General features: G+C 47.5%; 1 protein-coding gene across 3 annotated transcripts; it reads right to left on the bottom strand.

Annotated features, from left to right (window-relative positions):
• Positions 1-644: 644 nt before the first annotated feature.
• On the bottom strand, positions 645-19,474 carry Armt1 (acidic residue methyltransferase 1). 3 transcript variants are annotated; one of them, XM_052170008.1, is made up of 5 exons: positions 19,253-19,474; positions 16,420-16,525; positions 11,453-11,697; positions 5,272-5,434; positions 645-2,338 (listed from the first exon to the last, which is right to left on the bottom strand). In XM_052170008.1, exons 1-5 carry the CDS (start codon positions 19,291-19,293, stop codon positions 1,574-1,576), a joined length of 1,320 nt encoding a protein of 439 aa, XP_052025968.1. In that variant the 5' UTR covers positions 19,294-19,474; the 3' UTR covers positions 645-1,573. The 3 variants fall into 3 exon arrangements, with proteins under 3 accessions (XP_052025968.1, XP_052025969.1, XP_052025970.1); XM_052170009.1 differs by lacking the exon at positions 16,420-16,525 and having other exon boundaries at positions 19,253-19,354; XM_052170010.1 differs by lacking the exons at positions 16,420-16,525; positions 19,253-19,474 and adding an exon at positions 12,370-12,456.
• Between the last annotated feature and the right edge of the window lie 52 nt (positions 19,475-19,526).

Raw genomic sequence — 19,526 nt, 5'->3', positions numbered from 1 at the left:
CAATAATCACGGTCAGCCAGCGCAGGAGGCACAAGCAGATGGTTAAAAAAAAAAAAAAAAAAAAAGACCTAACAATGGATCGCAGGGGCCATTCATTCAGGTAGTTTCACAGCAGTGGAACCCTCTACCTGAGACTACATAAGGGGTACCCTGAGGCTGAAAGGTGGCAGGCACACTGGTTGTCCCAAGCCCTTGACTAGGAACAACTGTCACAGTGAGACTCCTGCCATTGTCCCAGAGTCCTGCTCAGGTGCAGTTTCTCCTGCCCTATCCCTAAGAGACCCATGAAACGGCCTGTCCTGGGACCTGCCTCTCACATCTCTACACCTGAAAAGCTCTGGGTCTACAGCTCCAAAGGCCTCTTCCGTGTCCCTGATAAGACACGGAATTCTGCATGACGTTACAATGTGCTGAGCATTTCAGTGACCTGATGCTTAAAACAGACACAGACATGTGAACCAGGACAAAGCACATCCGAGGGCTTCACACGTCCTAAGGAACCCCACCTGCAAGAGCAGGGTCCAGCTTCAGTGTCACCCATCTCACAGTGACCACAGGTGACAGCTAACGTAGTGTACTGTGCAGACTTCAGGTTTAATCTACTTACCCTCACTTATCCCAAAAGCAAATAAAAACCAATGAGATCTCTCTGTAAAATTCATTTTATTATTCCAGTACAAGAAAGCATTTCCAACTTTATTTCCAATTTGTTTTGAAACAAAGCAACATGAATTTACAGACTATGGAGATGTCTGAAGTGAGGAACTACACAACGTGCTATATAAAGACTGAGCTCAGCCTGGCAGTATCTAAAACAATGCCTAACAGTCATATCCGCTGAACAGTCTTCTGCTGCAATCTGACACTGTGTTCATCTGGACGTCCCTGTGGTGGTGACGTCAGCGTGGCAATCGTAGGGACAAGGGAAACACAACTGCACTCATACTTCGACAATCTCTGTCTGTTTATGTTTATGATGTTCAGTTTGTGCTTTGACCCATTCCACAGGCCAATCAAAATACAAATCTATACAAGAAAATGGGCTTTGAAAACTTAATCGTGCAGGAGAGCAGGCTGTAGTTCACGTCTGAGGTAATTCTGTCTGTGTCCAAGCATCGTGCGCATGCCTCCCGGGAAAGCTCTTACAAGGCATGTGTTCACTGGGCCACTAATTCAAGAGCCAAAACTAAGTTAAATAATATTTAAGTTTCCTTGACATTAAATAATCACTCGGTTTAAGAAAACAGAATTAACTAACCTTTCAATTAATTTTTAAAGCAGCAAAATTCACTTATATTTTTTGCATTCTTTGAAATGAAAAATTAGTTCATAAAAACCACTTGAAAGTTTTACATTTAACTTGGAATAGTGACTAACATTCCAACAGAAGTGTAACTGGCTTAAAACCCCAAACAGTGCAGTGGGGGAACATTCCAAGGACGCCTCATCCACAGTAGCAGGACAGCACAGGGGCTTCCTGTGCCGGGACGCCAGGCCTGATTCCATGCACTGCTTTTCTGAGGCTGAAGGGAGCTTTTCCATGCTCTCTGCAGCCAGGAATTCCTGAGTGGAGTCAGAGTGGCCCGTCAAACTGAAAGACTCCATACTTGCCCGTGGTCAGCCAGTGGGGATCAGAGGCCGTGAGCTGCTCGGCCTGCCCAGGCTGCAGACCAACCTGAAGCTCGCACTTTAATGTTCTTATGCTGCAGAGAGGGGCAGGGTGGAAGCCACTCAGAGCCTGATGGAATGGAACGGTGAACTTCCACTTTCTGTCACCCATCAGCTTCCTATAATTCAAATCTCCCTTGAATAAAACAAGACATGCCTTCTGCAGTTCAGCGTATAAGTCAGGGGCGACCTGGGGCATCACACAGAATGGATGAGGCAGAGTCCAAAACGCATGGTCGTGGTAAACCCACCTCCGCATGCCAACGTAGGTCTCCCAGTTGGCCCCGCAGGTGGACATGGACTCCAGATCGCTGCTCTTCATCCGCTCCACCACCCAATTAAAGTCGTGCACAGTGACGTCAGACACGAACCACGGGATAGTTTTCCCGTGAAGATGAATCTCAGTAGCTAACTCAGAGGATAACAAAAAGTCCGCAAATATTAAATCTGTAATCAGTTCAAACCCAGAATTATCCAGAACAATGTCTACTCTAACTACGGGTCTTTCTACTGTTTTCTTTAACTTACTGAGCAATGCCCAGACAGATTCTGTGTCGTTTATCAAAATGAACGGCTTTAGGTCCTGCAAACAATTTATTACATTGGCCTTCTGAGAACTACTTTCTCCACCTGAGAGAGACAGATCACATTTATTCCCCCAGAGGGAAATCTGAAATGAAAAAAAAAAATACGGAAAAAATAGTCATTACTCTTTTATATAACCAACAACTCCACTATATAGAAAAGTACCCCAAAATACTATTTCTAGAAAATTCTAAAAATGCTCACCAAACCTACAGTTTCTAACACAGAATGTATCACATGATATGTATTTAGTAAAGTAAGACAACCATGTTTTGGTGAATATGTAAAAACTGTAAGCAGCATCAGCGCCTGCAATACTAATTAGAGACATGGATGTTACAATACCATCAGAAGCTCTTAGGGAGAGGATCACAATTTATTTTATAATTGGAGATCAAGAGGAAAGGCCAAGGTCCTTGCCTCTCCACATCCCCAGTTGTTGTATTTCTTTGTACTGACCAGACAACCGTAGGAGGACCCGGCAGCCTGAGCCCTAGCCTGCTTGCTTGCTAGTGGAAATGGACACACAGACATCTCCAAACCTAATCCTTAAGACCAGGTGATGGTAGCCACAGGCCCAATGTGGCCACTTGTTTATTATTTATTTACATACTGAAGCAATGCTTAATGCTATTTTCTAGGAAATAGTGCATCCTATGGTTTTTAAGCTACACGATCCCATGTGCAGCACTGCAGGCTTGGAGCCAGACCTGTGTTCAAACATCGTCCGTTACAGACCATCAGCAGGTAAGGTGCCCAAGGCTCGGGTTCTGCAGCCCAAGTGACAGCAGAGTTGTGCCCACGTGTGGACTGACGTACTACATATTCTGGCACACCAAAGTCTTGGCTATGGAAGCATTTGGCACAGCAGCTGAGGTGAAGCTCAGGCTTCCAGCACTTGCCTGGAGCCCCTGAAGGCCTGAGTGCAAGCTCAGCATCACCACAAAAAGGCATGGTCTGTATCGCACGTTGGCTATGGGGGCTAGAGGGAAGCCACTGCAGACAACATGGAAACGGACAACTGCCCTCCAATAACACTTTGTTCTAAAAATATCACCCAAGGGGCTGCAGGGACAGTTCAGTTAAGAGCACTGGCTATGCAATCATGAGGACCCAAGTTCGATTCCAGCACCCACAAATCACACCTGGAGTCCCAGACCTGACTGCAGCTCTGAACACACACACACACACACACACACACACACTCAGGATTGTCCAGAGAGACTCTACTCTCCTTTATATGCACTTTTTCTGAAATGGGTTTTCACTATCCAGCCCTGAATGGCCTTGAATTGGATTCACAGAGATCTTCCAGCCTCTCCCTTCAGATGCTGGGATAAAATGTGTGCACCACCACACCCAGCTATCACTTTTAAAGTTAGAAAAATGCCTAGGTGGGGTGGCCCATGACTACATTCCCAGCTACTTGGAGAAGGCTCAAACAAAAGGCACACCTGCACCGTGGGGCCCAGGGCCAGTCTGCACAGCATGGAAGGCTCTGGCTCAACAACCAAACCAACCACACAAACAACTCAAACCATGGACCACATCAGTTACATCAATGGACTTTGTTTTTTAAAGACACAAGGCTTGAATAAAACAAAGTGGGGCTGAAGAGGTGGCTCAGCAGGTCCCAGCATTTGCCACCAAGCCTGGATTTGGTCCCCGCACCCCACATGGTGTATTTGTTTTCTGACTGCCACAAGTACACTGTTGCAAGAGTGTGCCATAATCATTGTAAAAAGCAAAAGCAAATGATTCATCCAAGTCTCCTTCCCTCCAGCCTGCAGGGACTGCGTGCACACGGCAGAGCTGACACAAGGGTCCAGATGAGGGGTGCCTTCTGGACCTGCACACGCCCTTCAACCCATCTCAGGTCGTCCATGTGCCCTCAGCATCACAGGCACCAAGCTGGGTGTGGTGTCTCACACCTGCAATCCCAGCACTTGAGAGACTGAGGCAGGAGACTGCTGTGAGTTTGGGTTAGCCTTCACTATATGAATTACAAGCCAGTCAGGGTAGAGTAAGGCTGTCTCAAAACATAAAAAGGTGCTAAGGCAGCAAAGGTGGCCATTGTTTTTCTGTGAACCTCTGTCTAGCATTTAGCATAGTAAGTCCAAAATTATTTACATGGACAGTCACAGAGCTAGAAGCCTGAAAACAGATCACTGTTCCCGGTGAGCTAAAAGAACAAGAGGACAACTCTGGCCTTCTCTACGAGGGAGCAGAAATAGTGTGGACAGCAGCGAGACCAAAGGCAGGAGGCAAACGGCTGACACCTTCCCCTTTAGGATTGAGTCTATCCCCCCCTCCCCAAGACAGGGTTTCTCTGTGTAGCCCTGGCTGTCCTGGAACTCACTCTGTAGACCATACTGGCCTCGAGCTCAGAAATCCACCTGCCTCTGCCTCCCAAGTGCTGGGATTAAAGGCGTGTGCCATCACTGCCCAGCTGGATTGAATCTACTTATGGAACAAAGGGCAAAGAAATTGTTTCCAAGGGGTACACATGGCTCCGGCTGCACATGTAGCAGAGGATGGCCTTGTCAGGTATCAATGGGAGGAGAGGTCCTTGGTCCTATGGAGAGTTCGATAGATGCTCCAGTGTAGGGGAATCGAGGGCGGGGCGGGAGTGGGCGGGTGGGTGGAGGAACACCCTCATAGAAGCAGGGGGAAGGGGATGGGATGGGGGTTTCCAGGAAAGGGGGAAACCGGATAAGGGGATAACACTTGAAATGTAAATAAATTAAAATTTAAAAAAAAAAGAAAGAAAGAAAAAAAGAAAAGAAATTTTCCTGAAAGAGTGAGCTGTCAGGAGTAATAGTTAGCAGCAGAGTTCTTCCTTTTTAAATCTCAGGCTACCTACCATAAAGGATTGTTCAGGGGGAAAAAAAAAAACCTAAAGAAAAAGAAATACAAGTAGTCAAAAAGAACCCTGAACAGTGTTCCTGCTGTCTAACTATCTGCATGAAGTAGCGTGCATCTGCGTCTGTGTGACTCCTGCGTGCAGTCCTCGCATACCTGCAGGAGTTTGAAGAACTCGTCCTGGATCTGGTTCTCCCCGAGGTCTTTGACGGGCTTCAGCTGCAGCAAGTGCGCACACAGAGCATCGATGGAGTCCTGCGACTCAAAGAAGTTCTCCTCTTTGCTTTCCTTAAACACGTCGAAGTCATGGATTGGCGGGCTGTGGCGAGAGAAAAGCATGGGGAGGCATTTCTCTGAGTCCTTACCCTTTAAACCAACACCAAGAACCAACAGCCCTTGCTCGGGTGACCGCAGTTCCCTAACAGGACGACAGCACTGCCATCTCAGGAACCAACACATCCGAGACACAGCACCAACCACTCAGTCACACAAAAACAAACCTCTGGGCCAGGCATGGCTGGTGGCACACCCCTTTAACCTGCTACACCACAGGCAAAGGCAGATGGATCTCTGGGAGTTCAAGGCAAGCCTGGCCCTCATTCCAGACCACTACGGCTACATAGTGAGATCCTATCTCAAAGAAAGTAACAAAGCAAAACTGGAACTCTCAGTAAAGCTACTAAAACTACCTTGAAATTATACAGACTGTCCATGGCCATTTCCCACCAGAGGGAAAGGAGATTACAAGGTAACTAACTACTTTTTAGACATCCTGCCATCCCCTATGTAGAGGGCTCCTAATGACAAGAATGGAGAGTGAACACGCGTCACGAATGCCGTGATCACCAGGAGCAGCAGCCAGAAAGCCCCGAGGAAACGGAACACCCTGTAAATACTAGGGGGTCACTTGTGCAGATTTGGGCGGTGTCACTTCTGACCTAAGGTGATGCCTGTGTTATGGCTTTAGCATCTTCATGAGAAGGTATGTGAGAAGTAACTAAGAAATAAGTACTGATATGACAGCCATTAAGGAACGGAAAAGACATCCTGATTAACCCATGTTTGCAGTGGGCTACATTCTTCACAGGCCGTCCGTGTCAGGATATAAACAATGGCGGTCTCATGTAATGAGGTCTGCTTGTTTGATCTTGTTTTGAGACAGCTTCCCTCTGTGTAGTCCAGGCTGACCTAGACCTCCTGGCAGTCCTCCTGCCTCAACTTTCAGCAAGACTGTTCTTATGATGACATACCAGGTGCTGCTGCTGCTCCTGACCAGCAGGGAGGTGGAGGCCACAGCTCTCCTCCAAGGGTGCTGTCATTGCCAAGCACTTTGCAGCTCCTCTTTGGGAACTTTCTTCAGAACCTGTGGCATATTATTAAACACTGTCAGTGACTGGGGCGCTCTCTTGGCAACGGGCAAAGGTCACTCAGCAATGTCAGTGAACAGACCACAATCAAGGTGAGTAAAAGCATTCTGATTACAAAACTCGGAGTGACTCAAAATTAATCAAACTGCCTTTCCTTTCTGAGGACTGGAAATGGGCTTGGAAATCAATTCCAATGAATTAAAAGGTAATTTTAGCAATCACAGCATTGTTGAAACCAGCCAGTCCCTCAAGGTGATTTAAAAGGACAAGAGGCCATTTGGATGCACAAGTTCATACATGGGGTGGCAAACAATTCCCACAGACCCAGGGAGGCCTGTTCTGTGTGACCCAAAAACCAAGAAGGGCGAGCAGCTAAGCAGAAGAGAAGCAATAGGCATGGGAGCCTATGCCTGTAGAAGGCTGAGGCAGGAGGATTTTCTGGAATTTGGAGCCAACCTGAATTCACAGTGAATTCTAGGCCAGCAAAGGGAGGGAGGGAAGGAAGAGAGTGTGCTGTGTTGTGTGCTGTGTTGTGTGCCGTAGGGAACTGGAGGCTGGGTGTCACACTGGAATACACACTGACATGGGAGCTATGGCTATCACAACATGGTGGCAAAACTGTGGCTATGACAAAGACCATTGGCCTAGAAAGATAAAATACTCTAGCTCTCTACAGCAAGGTCTGCCAACCCATGTTCTTTAAGTAATAGTTATTGATTAAAGTCATAGCTCAGATATGAACATGAACTTTTGTTATGACTAAGGGAACAAATATCACACAGATATGTGAAGTTCCTCCCTTTAGAACATTCACTCCTTCAGAATCCATGAGGCTGTGTATGGCCATCTGCCCTGAGCCAACAACCCACACAACACTATTCCCAATAGACACACACACACACATCATCATCATCATCATCCACATGTTACAACTGGGCAGATGAAACAGGGCTCAGTGGCTAAGAGCACGGGCTACTCCTCCAGAGGACACAGGTTCAATTCCCAGCACCCGGTGGAAGCTCTAACCATCTGTAACTCCAGTCCAAGGGGAGTGCAAGTGGAGCACAGACAAACATGCAGACAAAGCATACACACACATAAAATGAAAAGTAAAATAAATCTAACCCAAAAACCCGTATTACAATGTTTGTAGCTTCGTTCTTTATAAAAACTGGAACAGCTAAGCTATCAGCACCGCAGAGTGGCGGACTGAAGGCTCAGTGTGCAGCAGTCCTCGGCAGTGTGGACAACTGTGAACACTGTGCACAGATCCTGATGAACCCACCGTGGACGAAGCCGCCACAGCTGCTCACACTGTTTCAGTTCTAACGCTTAGCAGCCAGGGGTGGCGGCACTCACCTGTAATCTCAGCACTAAGGGGGCTGAGACAGGAGGACTGTGGTTTTGAAGCCAGCCTGGGATATGGGAGTTCAAAGACACCAAGACCATGTCTCAGGAAGAAAAAACATGTATATATTGTGATGGTTGGTCTATGCTCAGCCCAGGGAGTGGCACTGTGGCATTAGAAGGTGTGGCCCTGCTGGAGTAGGTGTGTCACTGTGACTGTGGGCTTTACAACCCTCATCCTAGCCGCCTGGAAATGAGTCTTCTAGCAGCCTTGAGATGAAGATGCAGAACTCTCAGCTCCTCCTGCACCATGACTGCCTGGATGATACTGGATTGAATCTCTGACCCAGTAAGGCAGCCCCAACTAAAAGTTGTTTTATAAGACTTGCCTTGGACCTGGTGTTTGTTCACATCAGTAAAACCCTAAGACATATATAATCAATAAACAGCTTAAAAGCAGGCAAAAAAACAAAACAAAACAAACGATGACGACGACAACAAACCTGACCCAGGTCAAGTATTTGTTCCCAAAGATGAAACCAAGTTCTAGGATGTATCTGTTCAGCAAAAACTAGACTCAAAAGTTATATTCTTTCCTAAAATGAGTGTTTTGTAATTAGTATTGGTTTGGTTGGTTCATTCATTTCTTACTCCCTTCTTTTCTTCCTTTCACCAGGCCGCACCCTGAAGGTAACCTAGAACTTGGTATACAACTCAGGCTGCCTTCAAACATACACTCTTTTTGCCTCAGTTTCTCCCACCCCCCCCCCCCAGAAAGGGTTTCTCTGTGTAATCCTGGCTGTCCTGGAACCCACTCTGTAGACCAGGCCTGCTTCTGCCTCCCAAGTGCTGAGATTAAAGGCGTGTGCCATCATTGCCTGGCTGCATCAGTTTCTCAAACTGGCTTTGATCAATTACTTTAAATCATGCTATGATTTTGGGGTCAGGGAGCTGTGGGACTGGGGGAGCTGGTCAGGATCAAGAGTGGGGTTGAGGTATGTTCAAACCCAGAAATCTGGTTCTGAGATCAGTAGGAGCAGCAAAGCCCCCCACAAGGCCCAGGCCCGCATACCCCGCCCTTGCCCCTTGGAGAGGTCACACAGCCTAACAGCCAGGGTGAGCTTCCTCTCCTCGTAAGGCTATGTCCGGCAGATCTGAAAGTCCCCTCCATGCATGCGAGGCATCACACTGTTTTGGCCCCTGACAGCGATGTACACTCGCCCCAAAGACCCCTACCCACTCCCTCAAGGTTTAAATAGCCTTTGTTCTCCCAATTAAACGTGCTGTCTCACTGAAGCCAGTCTTGGGAGGGTCTTCTCAACCATGTTCACTAGCTGCCTGATGTCTCTATCCCCCTGGCCATTCCTTTTTCTTCTCTTTTCTTTTCTTTTCTTTTTTTTTTTTTTAAGATTTGGCTTTTTCAAGACAGGGTTTCTCTGTGTAGCCCTGGCTGTCCTGGAACTCACTCTGTAGACCAGGCTGCCCTCGAACTCAGAAATCCGCCTGCCTCTGCCTCCCAGAGTGCTGGGATTACAGGTGTGCGCCACCACCGCCCAGCTGGCCATTCCTGCCTTCCTTCCCCAGGTGTGATAGCAACCACAGTGCTGCAGGCTGGTCATGGAGACTGAGCTGCACTATGGTGTCTAGAAACAGGTACAAAGGCTAGAGAGATGGTTTCAGCCATCTATAAGCACTGACTGCTCTTCTGAAGGTCCTGAGTTCAAATCCCAGCAACCACATGGTGGCTCACAACCATCTGTAATGAGATCTGATGCCCTCTTCTGGTGTGTCTGAAGACAGCTACAGTGTACTCACATATAATAAATAAATAAGTAAATCTTTAAAAAAGAAAAAGAAACAGGTACAAAAGGATTGATCCTACATCAAACTTGTATTTTTGGAACCTATAAACTGAAAGACCAATTACCATCACCTCTTCTTTTGCGCTATAAAACAGATGCACATCAGAATTTCTTAAGAAAAGGTAAATAGAATAAATGATCTATAAAAAGTTTTTGGAAGGGCTGGAGAGATGGCTCAGCGGTTAAGAGCACCAACTGCTCTTCCGAAGGTCCTGAGTTCAAATCCCAGCAACCATATGATGGCTCACAACCATCTGTAATAGGATCTGACTCCCTCTGCTGGTGTGTCTAAAGATAGCTATAGTGTACTTACATATAAATAAATAAATAAATAAATAAATATCTTAAGTTTTTGAGATATATGACATTTAGTTTTTTGGTTTTTTGTTTTATTTTGTTTTTTAATCTAGTCATTAAAAACAAAATACCAGGGCTGGAGAAATACAGTGGTTAAGAGCACTTCCGCCGGGCAGTGGTGGTGCACGCCTTTAATCCCAGCACTTGGGAGGCAGAGGCAGGCGGATTTCTGAGTTCGAGGCCAGCCTGGTCTACAGTGAGTTCCAGGACAGCCAGGGCTACACAGAGAAACCCTGTCTCGAAAAACCAAAATCCAAAAAAAAAAGAGCACTTCCTATTCTTCCAGGACCCAGGTTCTGTTCCCAGCACCCAAATCTATTAACTTAGAATCTCTTGTAGCTCCAGTTCTAGGGGATCCAGAGGCCTCCAGCCTCTGCTGGCACTCACACATGCATGACCATACTCACACACACACACACACACATATACACACATTACACATATATATAAAAACATGTACATGCAGATAGTGCACACACACACAAACAGTGCATATAAACACACAAATCTTTAAAACTAAAAGAAAGCAGAAGAAAGATTAAGAGAGTATGTGAGAGCGTCCCTTTTCTGACTGGTATCTTATCGTAATGGTATACTCAGATCATCATTATGTCATCAGCGTAAGGATCTAGAGCTCCCTTGGAGGCAAATCCCTGAACAGGCAGGCCTGTGACATTATCTCGATCATCCTAATGTGGGCAGCACAGCCCCTGGCCACACCAGGAGAGCGAGCAGAGCCCGGGCTTCCCTCCTCGCTGCTCCTGACTAGCCTGACAGGCCGCCCCGCCCATCCACGTGCCCCCTGTCACCATGCAGCATTTGCTTTCTTTGCTCCTTTGGTAATTGTTTTTGGCTTTTGTTTTGTTTTTTTGTTTTTTTAGAGACAAGTTCACCTGTGTTGCTTTGGCTAGGTTGGCCTCCACAGAGATCCACCTGCCTCTGCCTCTGCCTCCCAGGTGCTGGGTTTAAGGGCTTGCACTACCACTATCCAGCATCTACCTCAATTTAAAAAAAGAAAAAAAAAAGTAAGGCCTCACTATGTAGTTCTGGCTGGCCTTGAACTCAGAGATCCGCCTGCTTCTACCCTTCATGTGCAGAGGTTAAAGGTGGCCACCAAAAAACCCAGCTCCATCTTAAATTTCAAATTAACCTTTTTATTCAGTACGCACTATTTGTTTTTACTGTAAAAATCTCTACTTACATCCATTTATTTATTGCGGGTGCTCACGTGACATGGTAAGCCTATGGCAGCCAGATCAAAGGACAGCGTTGGAGACTGGGTTCTCTCCTTCCGGAAGTTCTGGCAGCGAGCCCCAACCTGCTGAGCCATCCTGCGGGCTGATGACCTCTCAGAAACAGCTGTCAGTTAGCTAAGCACGCTGGCCGCCCGGGCGGTGCACTTACCTCTGGATGATGGCTTCGTGAATTCTCCGGTACATGTAGCACTCTACGAACAGCCAGGGCGAGAAGAACCAGCGTGGCTCCCCGTCGCCCTCGTTCAGAAGGCTCCGCTGATACTCCAGGTACTGATTCCACGCGTCGGCGTCCACATAGTTGTCCACCAAGGGGACGATTGGCTTGTCTGTCTGCAGCTCGTTCCGCAGCTTCGAGAGAAGAGAGATGGCTTTCTTTTCAGCTTCGACGCCTTCCTGCGAAAGCATAGAAGGGAAAGAAAGAGCTTTGCAGTGTGCGGTGCCCACGGAAGCCCATTCCTCCAGGGCTTCGGGGCTCAGAGACCTAAAGTGAAGAAGGAAACAGTTTTAAAGCCACACTTTGACTTTTATATGATCTTATCGACCTCTCTTTCCTGCTAAGACCTGGCCTTTCCGTTTGGAGGCTGAGCAAGGCAGAGGAAGGCCACTAGCGCCCCTGCACCTTTCCCGCTGGCCGTCTCCAGTGCCATGACCAGGAAGGGAACCTGCACTCGGAGTTCCTCCGGGCTGCTCTCCAGCCTATATCCTTGGCCCAGGTCAGTGGCAGGCAGATGCCCCATCCCTGCGACACATCAGAGGGGACACAAGATGGGATAACAGCACAGTGCCTCGACTACACACCAACAAAACACGTGTGTGGTGGAAAGAAGACACAGCTGAAGGGCGGAGGGCCGCGGTCATCCCAGTGCTTGTGAAGCTGAGACGCAGGATCAAAGGAAAGGGCTAACACCAGCACAGGCTGTACAGAGCCTGAGGCCAGCCTGGGCTACGTGAAGGGAGGGTTCTAGAAGACTGTTGTTACACGGGAAGTCCCTATTGTGTTTTAATGCCATCACTTTGCCGAGCTAGCCTCACTCTCCTCCCTCTGCACAGAATGGAAGCCAGTACCTCGTACGTGCTCTGCGGGCTGTCAATCACCACGCTAACCCCACACCCAGATCTTCTTGGTATCAAGTAGGATCCACTTTGCTGCCAGAGGCTGAGGTTTTAAGAGATTTGCAGGGTCACAATGTTAGAAGATGCAAAAACTACCAAGTTTTAGAAACTAAGCCTGAAAGTCTGTATGTGTGTGTGTGTGTGTGTGTGTGTGTGTGTGTGTATGTGTGCGCGCATGCACATGTGTGGTGTGCCTGTGGTTGGAGACTGAACCCAAGGCTGACATACTAAGCACATGCTCAGCCACTGAGCCACATTCTCACACAATACATTGTTTTTCCTTTTTTGAAGTTTTACTTGTTTACGTATGTGCCTCTGTATGTGTGCACATTCACGTGTGCATTCACAAAAACATGTATGTGCACATGCAGAGGCCAAAAGAGAGCACAGGTCTTTCCGAGTTGGAGTTGCAGGGTTTGCAGAACAGCAGGCTTGCTCTGTGGCTGCTGGGATCCCAACTCCAGTCCTCCAGTTCATGGAGTAAATGCTCTAAGTCAGCAAGCATCTCTCCAGTGTGGCCTCCACACTTACCCTCTGCAACTCTCCCTACGGTCTGTCATTTGAATAGACGATTTAAGGATAAGCTATAATTGAGATTTTGTTTGCTTGGAGACAGGGCCTCACTGTGTAGTGCTTGCTGACCTGGAAGTCACAGCATGGCCCGGACTAGCCTTGAACTCACAGAGCTTCACTTTCCTCTGCCTCTCAGGTTCGGGGACTGAAGACATTCACCCGCACGCCTGGGCCCAGCTGAGATTTGTACAGGGCTGTTGGCATCAGCTGTTTATAAGAGCCAGGAATTAATGTGGCGTCAATACCTGATTTTTATCTTGTTTCACTTCAATTCAAACATTTTCTGATGTTCCAGGTACTGTGTTCAGAGTCAGAGACAAATAAATGAGGTCTGTGACACCCCAAGAGAGTCAACATCTACCCTATCAGGTAGTCTAAGGGGATGGATGGGCTTTTGAGAACCACAAGACAGACATGGTTCCCTTGAAGATGTCATATTGCTCACAGAGCCAAAGGAGAGAGGCTAGAAAGTGTGGGGGCCCTAAGAGGTTCCAGCGGTAGAGCTGAGAGAGGGACTACAGCAGCAGAGAGGGAGGAGGAGGCAGTTTTCCTGGGAGAGTTTCACAGAGACAGACTGACGAGAGACACACCACCTAAGACAAGACAGCGACAGAGAGCTGACGCTACTCAGGCCAGGGTTTTAATACTGTCCTGTCCCCAGCACAGTGAAATGGGACAGGGCCGCACTGACAACAGACCTTGCTTTCTAATGCTTAACCAAATCGCCACCTACTCACAATGAGCACACAGGCTGAAGCTACACAATGAGATGTGACCCACCACTACATTTTTGGTCACTACAGTTGAAAAAATCCAAATTATAAAAGACTTCTGGTTGTTTGTGTTCCAAGATATTTAAACCTGTTTCTAGCTATGGCTCGGCCCTTAGCACACACCTTTAATCCCTCTGGCTGGAATACAGACAGGCCCTTAGTACTCACCTTTAACTCCAAACAGTAAAGGAGAAGTTAGTTTGTGGAAGGAAGCACCCATGTTTAAAATTGAAGTCTAATTGAGAGGCAAACAAAGTGACGAATCAGAGAAAGACTTGACAGAACAGGATACGCCCAATTCTCATGAGAAAAGAGGAAAGGGAAGCTACTTGAGGTAGAGACAGTGCAGGAACACAGCAGAGTGCGTGGAGAGCAGTGCAGGAGAGTTGGGAGGGAGAGCAGGCAGTGTTACCAGGACAGTTGTGCAGAGACAGGTTGAAGAAAACAAGCTAGGCACATAAAAAGCCAGAGAACAAGAAGAAGCCAGAGATTAGAACAGCCTGCCAGAGACAGTCTGAGGCCAGTTCAGAGGCGGAGAGAGGAGTTTGAGCGAGAACAGTTGAGTTGAACCAGTCAGCTGGAGTTCAGAGAGAACCAGGAAGGGTGAGCTTACTCAGCAGTGAGTCTCAGAGGGTGAAGACATTCTAGGCCTAGATTAGATTGGAAGCTGGAAACTTCCAGGACTAGGCCTAGGTAAGCAGCTGGAGGCAGTAAGCCTCCCAGAGAAAAATTGCAACATAAGAACAAGTTACTTTTACATAGTAGTGTTTACGTGAAGGAGGCGATCATTTAAGCAAAGCACCTAGATTTGGCTTGATTATGCTTAATACACACACCCGTCCAAATGAAGCTGCATGTATGTAAAATACACACACCCATCCAGATGAAGCTGCATGTATGTATAATACACACACCCATCCAGATGATGCTGCATGTATGTATAATACACACACCCATCCAGATGATGCTGCATGTATGTATAATACACACACCCATCCAGATGAAGCTGCATGTATGTGAAATACTCATACCCATCCAGATGAAGCTGCATATATGTATAATACACACACCCATCCAGATGAAGCTGCATGTATGTAAAATACACACACCCATCCAGATGAAGCTGCATGTATGTATAATACAATGGGAACACCCATCCAGATGAAGCTGCATGTATGTATAATACACTGGGAACACCCATCAGCCCAATGTCAGTGTCCAAGATGAGCGAGACATCAGCCATAAACAAATAACAGGGAGTGGGGGTGTGGAGCTGTAAGCCTCTGACCTAGCCGGGAAGCAAGGCAGAAGGCTCTGCGCTCAAGGCCAGCCTAAATTGGATAGTCTCAAGAGGGGAGCGGAAAGTAAAAATGGTCTTGTATTATACCAGGATTTATTTAAAAAGAAACTGCTAAAGACCTGGGTTTGGTTCCCTCAGTCACACAAACCCATCTGTAACTTCAGTTCCTGGGTTCTGACCTTCACGGCCATTGCATGCTATGCTGTGTGTGGGACACAGACATACAAGAGATCAAACACCCATATACATAATCACACACATAAAATAAATACATAAAGATAACTCTACACTCAAAACGCCTGTGCCCGCCCTTGTTTCATTTCAATCAGGCCAATAAAGAATCACTACAGCCTGGTGGTGTGGGCAGACGCCTTCAGTCCCTGTACTCAGGAGGCAGAGGCAGGTGGATCTCTGTGAGTTCAAGGGCAGCATGGCCTTCAGAGTGAGTTCTAGGACAGCCATGGCTACACAGGAAAACCAAAATACTAGAAATCAAAATGTCTCAAAAAAAAAAAACAAAACCAAACATTACTAATCCCCACTCTGAATCTTCACTGCAACGTGCTCAAGAAATGTACAGGACACGACGGCATGCGGCTCTGGTGGCAAAGTGCATGCCTGCCATCCAGAAGGCATGGGTGGAAAGAAGGGGGAGGGGAGGGGAGAGCGGAGGGGGAGGGGATGGGGAGGAGGAGACTCTTGTGTTCTTTCTCCAGCAGTGTACAATCTGTATGTGGTGGCTCACAACTGTAATCCAAGAGTTCAAGATCTTTACATACTCAAAACTTTATCTCACTCAAAACTTTATCTTGAAAGAAAATGGGGGGGGGGAGGGAGGGGGAGGGGGAGGAGACGGTGCAGGTGCACGCAGCACAATCCACAGATAACCAGGTCAGAGCTTCAGAGGCTTTATCCACATCCACATAATTACTTAGGATTTTTTTTCTCATCTGTTGATTAAACAGGCAAGGTGAATTTTAAAGTTGTACTCTACCCCAACCAGCAAATCTTTCCCGTATTTAATCACACTGGCTTGTCCACCAACTGTAATTCATACTGCCCTTCACTCTCACACTTGTGGGACTCAAGGCCTCCGATTAGTCATACAAATACTGTAATAAGGTAGCTGTGAAACCTCAAAAGCTCTTCAGAGAAGGTCATCATTTCTGACCGTTAAGTATGTGTAGTGAGGTTAAGCAGTTAGCACACAGGTCAACCGGAGGCTACCTCAACCCAGAAAAGCAGGTAGGTGTTTGTGCCAGACACAAGTCTTTACGTGAGAGCAGAAACCTTCTATAAATACTGTTATTCTCCTGAAGAACTAGCACAAAATTAAAGCTGAGATATAATTCTTACCTCTCCATGTTTTTCAAAAAATTCACTTTTATGTCGATGCAATGTATCAATAACCTTGGTTAAGATCTGCGGTATTCTGTCCTTAATCGTAAGATATGCAAAGGACCTAGGAGAGAGAGTCCAATATCTTGCATTACTCAGTAGATTAAGAAGGCATGCCCGCTTTTAGTTTCTGGAACACCTCATTTGGATCCAAATCCCTTTTCCTGCGACTGTTGAAGGCGCACCACTTTTACCCGCTTTATAGACAGGAGACAGACGGAACTCACATGTTGCTCACTCGTCTTATAGGGGTGAAGCTGCAGAACAGGACAGACACTGGCACAGCTGTGACCCTTGCCCCAGAGGACAGCAGGAAGAGGAGCAGTAGATTAAGGTCTTCCTGGGGTAGGTATGTAAGATCCATTTGGACAGAGGGAAGGAAGGAGGGAGGGAGGAAGGAAGGAAGGAGGGAGGGAGGAAGGAAGGAAGGAAGAAGGGAGGGAGGAAGGAAGGAAGGAAGAAGAGAAGGAAGGAGGGAGGGAGGGGGAGGAAGGGATGGGAAGGAGAGGGGGGGAGGAAAAAGGGAAGGGAAGGGGAGGAAAGGGAAGGGAGGGGAGGGAAAAGGAGGGGAGGGAAGGAGAGGGGAGGGGAAGGAAGGGTGGGTGAAGGACCGGAGAGAAGAAGGCAGAAGACCCAAGAAAACTTGCAACTGTACTGTCATGGCCAGTGAGCAGACTGTAATACTGGGTTCTGCCGCAAAACTCAACCGATCATTTTATTTTCTATCTACTCAATTTCTTTTTCTAAATCAGAAACTACGTCAGCAATGTGGTTAAGGACTGGTCTTGCAATCAAACAGGCTCTGGTCCTAGGTCAATCGCTTAGAAAGACAAAAAAGAAATCTCAAAGTAGTTTTGACTTGCATTTCCCTGATATGGGTGGGGTTCGTGCAGGTGCCTGCCAGGGGCTCTGGAACCCCTAGAGCTAGAGTTACAGGTGGCTGTGAACCCCAGACCTGGGTGTTGGGCACGAAACTTGCGTCCTGTGCAAGAGCAGGCCTCTCCCCCCTCCTCTCTCTATGACTGAGCCCTCTGTCTGGTTCCTGAAACATTAACCTTTTAGCGTACAGCAGTGTACAGTGCTTAGCTCATCAGCTTCCTCTGCCCCAATCATCTCTGTTGAATTTATTACATGTCTACAAACTCAAGTGCCTTGTTCTGACTTTTAAACTAGTTGAGCATTGCTTCAGGAGTCCTTGAAGAGGAACTATATAAAAAAAAAAAAAAAAAAAAAAACTAAAAATTCAAACAAACAAACAAAAACCCCACATTTGGACTGTGAGGTTTTGAAGCCCTTCAAACTTGCTTTTTAACTCCTAGAATTAGAACTGAATCAGTGTCAGTGTGGAAACAGAGAGGGAGAGGGCGCACATCAACCAGAGTTTTCTATGACCCGCCCGCCTGCCCCCAACCTGTCCTGCAGCCCCCCCCTCCGCCCCCCAGGAGATCCTTGGGTTAGGAGGAAGCCGGGAGGCTCCTAGAGGCAGGATTCCCAAAACAGGGCCTGATTAATTCTGGAGGCACAGACACTGTACTCACGGCCAGGCGAAGCCACACCTAAGCACCTAGAAACGATTCCAAGGGCTGGGGACCTGCCTCAGCAGGAGAAGGCACCTGAGGTCCATCCCCAGAACCCAACAAGGTAGGACAAAGGGGACGGGACTCTCCCCCATTCCTGGGTGACATCACAGGTGAGTGCCGCCCTCCCCCAACACCTACAACTGATTAAATTATTTGAAACTAAAGTATTTGAAATATGAATTTGGAGCCTAGCATGGTGGCTCACCTCTATGATGGGGGCGAGGTATTGGGCGCTCAAGGTCATCCTCTACCACAGAATAACTGGGTGTCAAAAGTAAACCAACCAAACAAAGACTGGCTATTTAGCCAATGCTTATTTTTGCTCTTCCTTATAACTTCCGCCCTCGAAGTCGTAGCAAACTGTAATTCCCCTTTATCCACAGGTTTGCCTCCCAGGGCCACTCAACCAGTTCCAAACCATTACAGTGGAAAATTCCATTACAGTCAGCAATTTGTAAGTTTTACATAACTTTAAATTTAAATATAAACTAACGTCCCACTAATTGTTCCATTTTGCTATCAGCTGTTTTGGTGAATCTATTGTGCCTAACACACATTTCACGCGAAGTGTGTATAGGGGGGGAGGGAATTCTAAATGTGAAAATTGCAAGCTTCTGCTAGTGACCTACGTCTAATGATACTTATTTTGGGGGCCAGTGGGATGGCTCAGCGGGTAAAGGCACTTGATAAATCTGGCCGCCTGAGTTGTCTCTAAACTCCCGGGAGTTGAAAGAAAACCCGGCTCCAGAGCTGTCCTCTGAATAACGGCATGTGTGAGCACACACAAAATTATTCAAACGTTGTAAGAGTATTAGTTGGACCCACACCACCAACACACACCGCAGTAGGTGTGAGTCCTAACTGTGGCCCCCGCAGCGCTTTTCCTCCTCGCTTGTTAGAGACAAGCTTTTCCTACTTTTCCACAGTGGACTCGAACTCACTACCAGCGCAAGCTGGCTCCAACTCGCAGCAATCCTCCTGCCTCACAGCTTCTCAAGCGCTGAGGATACGTGAAAACAGGGAAGAAGGTACACAGCGGATCTAGCTAGGTCCTGACGCTCGCTAGCACAGCGAGCCGAGGCGGGACTCGAACTCTCGGCTTGAGGATCCGGCGACCCCGACCGCACGCCCACAGCTTCCTCACCCAACGTGGGTTTTTTGTTTTTTTTTTTCCTCCCAAGTGCGCAAGAAAAAAAAAAAGCGAGACGCACCCCTCGTCCTGAGCGGAGAGAAACGCCGGGGACTCGGCCATCACGCCGGCGCCACACGCCACTCACTGGCGTCACCCCGGGTTCAACGGCCGCGGTTCCAGAAAGGAAGCGTTGGAGTTTTTTTAGTTTTTTTTTTTTTTTAAGCGCTTGCTTTTGAACTCAAAAAACTTTATTTGGGGGCGCGTCCAGGAGCAGAGCATAGGCTGCGAGGGCCTTCCGGCTACGCAAGCGGAAGCCCTAGAGGACCGGAGGCGGCAGGGCCGCCGAGCGGAAA

Source organism: Apodemus sylvaticus, chromosome 23 (genome assembly GCF_947179515.1).
Source record: "Apodemus sylvaticus chromosome 23, mApoSyl1.1, whole genome shotgun sequence".
In the NCBI taxonomy this organism is placed as follows: Eukaryota; Metazoa; Chordata; class Mammalia; order Rodentia; family Muridae; genus Apodemus; species Apodemus sylvaticus.
The sequence above is the reverse complement of the archived record's forward strand: the minus strand, read 5'-3'. Positions and strand labels throughout refer to the sequence as shown.